General features: G+C 33.5%; 1 protein-coding gene across 2 annotated transcripts in view; it reads right to left on the bottom strand.

Annotated features, from left to right (window-relative positions):
- Positions 1 to 2,161: 2,161 nt before the first annotated feature.
- NSRP1 (nuclear speckle splicing regulatory protein 1) overlaps positions 2,162 to 7,709 on the bottom strand; it is a 38,919-nt gene continuing 33,371 nt past the window's right edge. For both annotated transcript variants that reach the window (XM_039886208.1, XM_039886209.1), the window contains 3 exons: positions 6,382 to 6,589; positions 5,373 to 5,481; positions 2,162 to 3,738 (listed from right to left, as the gene is read on the bottom strand). In XM_039886208.1, the coding sequence (XP_039742142.1) occupies positions 2,691 to 3,738; positions 5,373 to 5,481; positions 6,382 to 6,589 (1,365 nt within the window). In that variant the 3' untranslated portion in view covers positions 2,162 to 2,690. The remainder of the gene's footprint in view (positions 3,739 to 5,372; positions 5,482 to 6,381; positions 6,590 to 7,709) is intronic.

The raw sequence follows: 7,709 nt of genomic DNA, 5'->3' as shown, positions 1-7,709 counted from the left end.
TCAGGTAGAGCACGATTTGATTTGTCCCCATACTGGTGATGTTAACTTCAACCACTTGTCAGGCTTTCCACTGTATTCTTTTGTGATTAAATAGTATTTTTTAGTCTAATTCTTAATTCATTCATTTTTTACAGATACTTTAGTCAGTGGATTATAATCCATTATTATTTTGCTGTTCAAATTGTCCTACATTGTTAATGAGAGTCCTTTCAAGCTGGCTTGTCTTTTTTACATGTTCCATAATTCTTAAAAAACTTCCTTACTTTCTGGAATGATATCTCAGTATCATCATGTACTTTCTCCACCACAGCCATTTCTTATTTTTAGTGAAAAATGTATTTAGAAACCAAGATCTAGGTGGTAGGTTTTGGTCATTGCAAGTAGTGTCACTGCTACCAAGTACTCTCACTGGACAGAACTAAAGTGTGTATGTATGTGTAAGTACATACACATTTGCATCTATAATTATCTCTCGTGAAAATATATAGAGTTCACACCATTACTTCCAAATCCAACCCAAAACTACAAAGTTCATTTTAGTTTTCTCTCTTCATATTTATAATCCCATCTAACGCAGTGTGAAACCTGGCTCCCTCCCATCACCCTGAATATTTTATACTTATTTGATCAGTTGCCCTGAGTGTCAGCAACATTTCATTGCTGTTGCTACCTCTACACAGCAGCCTTCAAAACCCATTCAGATTCTGACACTTTGTGCAGGGATTGCCCCCAGAACAAATGCCATTCTTAAACAGCTCAGGCTGACAATCCTTCAGCCCTATTTGAATCACTGGACTAAGAGTAGTGAAGGGGTACTCTCCCAAGGGAAAATCAAGGCACTGTTCTCAGAAAAGGGGTAAGTGCCTGCCAGGGAGGCAAAAACATGTCATATCTGGGGAAGGAAATAGACAAAAACCCTTAATTTGCAGCTTCTCCCTGAGTTATATCAAACTTAGTTATAAAAGTAATATAGTTGACCCCTGAACAATACAGAGGTGAGGAGGTTAGGGGTACTGATCTCTCGAACAGTTAAAAATACGTGTATAACTTTTGACTCCTCCAAAATTGAACAATTAATAGCCTACTATTGACCAACTAGAAGTCTTACCAATGTCAATTAACAAATATTTTGTATATGTATTATATACTATATTCTTACAACGAAGCTAAAGTTAAAATAATTTATAGTTATTGAAAAGAATCTGCATATAATTGTACCCACACAGTTCAAACCCATGTTGTTCAATGGTCAGCTGTATATTTCCTAGCTAAAGCATCCAAGCTGCTTTGTGAAAGTCTCAACTATTAGAAGAGGGAAATTGACAGCTTATCAGATCCCTGACTCCAGTGTCTCCCTCTTGCATACCTGGTTAATCTTCCAAATATGAGGCGCTAGTTCTAACAACCTTAAGGAACCAAATTTTCTAACAGAGTTGAAGATTTTTAGTCCGTCTCATGGTCTTCCATAATCCCACCCAAGCTTTTTCATAGTTACATTATACTATATCCCTCTGTGCACACAGAATCAGTGCTTTTTAAGTATTTGTCACCATCAATGATCTATTTTAAAGTATTAGGATGTAAATGATATTTAATGTGTCAGTCAAGAGATAAGAGCATTAGCTTTGTGTTACTTTTTCTTTCTGGTTTTAAAAGTATAATAAAATGATTTATGAATGCTAAATTTGATCCTAATTACAATTTTTTTCTAAAAGTCAATATTCTTATTAAACAAAGTTTATCTTAAAAATAAAATGTGGTTAACTATGATAAAGTTAAGTATGAGAGATAAAAATAGCACTTTCTTAAAGGGAAGAAGACCGGTTAGAGAACTATTTTCTCCATATTATTCATCCTTTCCCATGAAAAAATTTATAATATTTAATTTCAAATGGTAAGTTTCAAAGACTCAGTACAGATATTCTGGTTTTATTTTGATATATGAATGGAAGCTATAATAAGCTGTATTATATTTTTTAGGGTATATAAACAAGACATGTTCATAAATAGGCCAAATGGATCTTAAATTAATTTCATTTAGGCTAAATGTCTCCATCTTTTCACACTTACCTAAAACTGATTTATATACATAACCAATTTACTAACTTGCATGGGTTTCAGAATTAAAGTGATTTCTAATGAAATATAAGAGAAACTGTGGCACAGGTGAATGGCTTTACTTTTAAAATAAAATATAAGCATGAATTACATGTATAAACACACCACTATTTTTATTTTCAGTTAAGCCAAGTATGCTCTGAGCTAAAAAGTTATTAGGACAAGATATATATTCATATTTTACACTTTAATACAAATTTAAAAACAAAGTATAACAATATTCCCTATTGTTCAAATGTACGTAATTTTATCCGAAACAATATTTATAAAACAAACAGTTTCTGGAACAAAGCCAACATTATGAGTTGTTTAAATCATTTTTTAATGGTTGTACTGTAGCTAATATTCTCCAAATACCAGGATTTAGTAGACTGTTTATGTTGGCTGAATACAATCAAGAATGTGGTATTGGTAAGTAAATATTATATATCATTTCAAACATTCAAGATAAAAGGACTGACTTTTGACTTAAACCTAAAACAAAAATAAATTTTGAAAATATATTTCGAAAATACCCTCCCAACCACTATTAACATGCTCCTTTATGTGTTCACACAACACGTTCCAGGAATTCAATCATCTTCTTTCTCAATATATGTCTTTGTATTAACCCGTGCCATTTGCCTGGCCAAGTACCTGTCTCTAGCTGACATTACAGTTTCTTCATTGTTCCGTTTTGCAAACTTGTTCAAGGCCTCGTCTGCTCTCTCTTGTTCTTTACCTATCTCCTGGCATTCCTCTGTGATTCTGTGTTTTGCTCCCAGCGATGTTTCAGAGCTAGAGGGTTTCTCTGGGTTTCTTTCTTTGTCTTCTTCCATGTTTATCATTTTACTGGATTTTTCCTGGCCCAGGAACCTATCCTTTGCCCTAGAATTCGGGCTGCTTTCCTTTCTGTCTCGCTTTCTTTCTGAAGATTGAACACTTATTTCTTGTTTTTCTCTATCTCCGTATTTGTCACTGTTTTCATATCTTTCTTTCCTTGCTTTCATATGCTCCTCCTTTTCTTTGCCTTTCTCTTCCTTCTCTCTCCCTTTCTCACTGTGTCGGTCATGATCATTTCGTTGTCTATTTCTTTCTTGTTCTCTTGTGGGATATTTCTCCCTTTTCCATTCTCTGTCATTTCTTTCCCTTTGGTCTTTTCCCCTCAGTTTATCTTCTTGTTCATGCCTCTTCCAGTGGGAATTTCTATGACTGGCTTCTCTGTGCCTATGGGAATCCTTTTCTTTTTGGTAATCACGGTCAGTGTAATAGTTCTCCTGGTCCCTGGACTGTCTCCCTTGGTGCTGGTCTTCCTTTTTCTCATGTCCTCTTGACTTGGAACTTTTTGTGTGGCGTTTGGTACCATGCTCTCTTTCTTCACTAGATGACCGTGAGTTGGTTTGATTCTTGTGATGCCTGGAGTCATTCTCAGAGGTCTCTACGTCCTTTTCCCTTCTGCAGTTCACTTTATTTTCCTCCATTTCATCATTCTCACTGCTGTTAGCATCAAAGTCACTGTCTGTATCTGGGTTTTCCTCTACTTTCACAACAGTTTGGAGAATGCATTTCTCATGTAGTATTCTGTTCTCTGAACTTACTTCATCAGAATAACCCCTTGATTTCTCTTCCTTTATCCCAGACCTTTAAAAAATAATATAACACTGAATGCTACATTATCAACTGTAGTAAACAAATGAAGTGTTCTCAATACCTGATATAACTAAACTTATATATACCTTCTGATTACCCAAATGCAAAAAGGTGCTGATGTCTATTTACCTTGTAAACATATACAAACTAGCATTTTATAACCATTCAGAATTTTCAACATTGATAGAAGTGAAAAAGAAAATGAGCCTTTCTGTATCGGACCACTACAATCTTCAGGCAGTGATCTGTGCAGTCTTCAATTTGCTCAGCACAGACAAAGAATACGTAGGGAAGGTAAGATACATTTTGGATCTTAGTAGTATTTTCACAACACGAAGTTGTGGCTCTTTGTTGGATTTTTATTTTTCTTTCCAAAAAATTTAAAGTCCTGGAAATAGATGAAAATAATTTTTTTTTCCCCACAGCAAAATGATAGTAAAATCTAATTCTAACTATCACTAAATAAACATTCTTATGATTCAAAAGGCACCAGTATCCTGATATACCCCTTGGCACCTATCACAACAGAATGGAAATATATGAATCCATCCGGCTATTATAATCAGTAACACTACAATTGTTTACATCATCTACATTTTCCCAGCTAATAAACGTGGTTAATTTATTTATATTACTCACACATTCATTCTTATTAATCACACTAAGAGAGCAACGACTATGGTTCTTTAGAAACTGCTAGCAGAACTATCTTGGCTAACAAACTCACTAATAATTATGAATTCTATTAGACTCTGAGAAGTACAACTATTAAAAAGACACTATAAAGTTTCATAGCTGGCCTTACAACTATTTAATAGAAATACTAATTCTCCATTCAAAATCTCAACTTTTAAATATATTTTAGACTCATAATTCTTATCAATATTTTAATCAAAACTTAGCAGTTGGGGGGTAGGTGGGAAATATAAGCCTAATTCTTTCTCTTCATCCTTAATTCCATTCTCCTGCCTTTCCCCAGCAACAGACTCAGATCCTCTTATCTAAAAGTTTCTGTTCCCCAAAAAAGTTTAAATACAAGTTTAGGACACATTCTCCCTCTACTTTTAGCTATATACTTATGGCATAATCATTTCACCATTCTTATTTAGTACTTTATAATTTTATTCTGAAATCCTTCCAATCCTTACTTTCCAAACGAATACTAATAGAAATGTCTATAGAAATGATAATGTCCTTATCTGTGCTGTCTAATATGGTTAGCCACTAGCCAAATGTAGCAACTGAGTATTTGAAATAAAAATATTTTAGATTTTTCCAAAATTTTATTTTTAATATTAAACAGCCATACATTTCCAGCCCTTGATATGTAAACCTTACATTTTATGGAGGCTGGGTTTTACTTATAAAAATACACCATCTCTCTTTCTATATAGTACCTAAACATGTGTGTAGGTTTACTGAAGAATAAAAATGATCCTGAAGTAAATCTATAGGTTTTTAAATTAAGAAACTGTAAATCCCTATCCATTCAATTAGGTCGGGTGCGGCTAACAAAACAACATGCAATGCTACAATCCTCTATCTTCTAGAAGGTTAAGATGATCTTACAACCACAGATCATGAGCAGTATCTTTCTTCTAAATATTCCATATGTCACATCTTACCTGGCTTCACGAAAGCTGCATGTAGGTACTTCCTCTTCACCAACTGCTTGATTTAATAGATGCCTATAAAATCCACTGAGATCTTTCTGCTTGGTTACATCCAAACGTGCTAAGAGGGAAAGCAAAAGTGAGAATATATTCAACGAGGCAAAAATGCAATTCAGTTTTACAAGAATAGAGTATATAACATACAGTGTGTAAATTATTCTCTAGATCAAGAGTTGGCAAACTATAGCCTATAGGCCAAATTTGGTCTGCTGCCTATCTTTGTAAAGAAATTTTTATTGGAATATAGCGCTGTCTAGGGCTGCTTCCGCATTACAAAGGCAAAACTGAATAGGTGCAACAGAGATTGTATGATACACAAAGCCTAAAATGTTTCTTATCTGGTTCTTTACACAAAGTTTGCTGACTGGTGCTCTAGATAAACACACAGTACATGCTTAGACCAAGTCTTACAGATTTGGTTTACTTCCACTTAAAACTGATGAGCACTTGCCAATTAAGCTATTTATAGGAACATATTTTACTTAGATCTTGAAAATGACGAGTAGAAAGCACTATGATATTCTTGGCCTCTGCACGTCTTTGTTCTTTCTTGAATTAATGTTACTGTTTTTCTAAATGCACAGTTGATGCTCCTTGGTTGATATGCCACTAGTTTTCTCATCCCAGAAAATATAGCTAGAATTTAAATCTCAGTTTATATTGCTTCTGACAAATTTCATGGTATTATGCCTTATAATCAATGTTTTTACATTTAGAATCATTTTCCAAGGCAACGACTTATAATGACCATAGTTTTAAACAAAAGATGTAATAGTTACTGAGAATATGATTGTTTTTAGTTAAAATCTCCTGTAATATTATATTGTATACCATTATTCATATACATAAATTATGACTATAACATTATAATCTAAAAGTTCAGTGACAGAGCAAACGGCTAACCATAGGGCAGAATTCTGCCGCTTCTGTTTCCTTCTACCCTCTCCCTCTTCCATTTCACCTTCGAGTGCAGCAGCTCTCTTTTCTCTTTCCTCCTCTTCAGCTCTCTCTTGCAGTTTTTTCTTATAAGCAGATGTCACAAATGCCTCTTTATCATCAAATTCTCCCTTTTCCATTTCTCGTTCTCTCTGTATTTTCTTTTCCATTCTTTTTTCTTGTTCCTTTTTTCTGATCTCAACTGCTTTTAGTAAGTTGTGAATATATTTGGGCTGCGGGAAAATATGATTATTTAGGAAAGAGTAAAAGATAATAATTGTTAATATTCTAGTTTTTATCATGAATTAAGATTAAAATGTCCAATACAAACAGGAAGGATTGTCATCTCCTCAATATAAATTTACTAGCAAGATGCAACGACATGGATGGACCTAGAGGTTATTATGCTGAGTGAAATAAGTCAGAGAAAGATAAATATCATATGATTTCACTCGTATATGGGGTATCTAAGGAACAAAAAGAACAAACTAATCAAAAATAGACTCACAAATATAGTGAACAATTTGGTGATGGACAGAGGGGACAGGGGTTGGAGGCTGGGAGAATGGAGTGAGGGTTAAAGAAGTACAAATTAGTAGCTGATAGTTGGGCATGGGGATGGGGAGCATGGCAGAGGGAATGCAGTTAGCATTAATATGATGGCTAAGTGGACGGCCAGGAGAGGGAGGGAGTAATTGGGGAGATCGTTTTATGACCACTATAGATGTCTAACCAATGTACTGTATACTTGAAACTAATTTAAATTAACAAATTTATTTTAAAAAACTGACTAGCAAGAGTGAAACTAAAATTCTTTTCCAAAAATATCTAAATGTAAAGACAAAAAATTTTCAAAGTGCTATTTTATTATTTTTTAATTTCAAACTAAATAAGTAATTTTCCGTTTTTCTCACGCTTTTTAGTGGTATTATCTTAATACTTCTTCAACAGATATGTGAATTGGAAAGGTTCCTACTAGTTTTTCACATTAGCTAAAAGATGATTATTTAAAATGGTAGCTTTAATTTTACGCCACTTTATTGGTAGATATTGTAAGATGCAAACATCCTTAAAAATCAATCTGTGCTTGTGAAAGAATGATAGAAAATTTGAACTTATTTCAATTCTCCCTGCCTTCTAATTTTTTCAAACTAAAAATCTAATCATATGTGTACAGATCATTCCGTTACCAGGTAGGAAGCAATAAAAAAAATGAGAAGATTGATAAAACACAAAGATAAACAAGATCAGAACAAAGACTTCCTATGAAAATTTTTTCAAAAAATTATTTACAAAGCAAAAATTATTTGCTTTAAAAATTATTTTAAAGCAAAAAACAAAATTTACAAAGCT

Source organism: Pteropus medius, unplaced genomic scaffold (assembly GCF_902729225.1).
Source record: "Pteropus medius unplaced genomic scaffold, Ma_sr-lr_union100, whole genome shotgun sequence".
NCBI lineage: Eukaryota > Metazoa > Chordata > Mammalia > Chiroptera > Pteropodidae > Pteropus > Pteropus medius.
The sequence above is the reverse complement of the archived record's forward strand: the minus strand, read 5'-3'. Positions and strand labels throughout refer to the sequence as shown.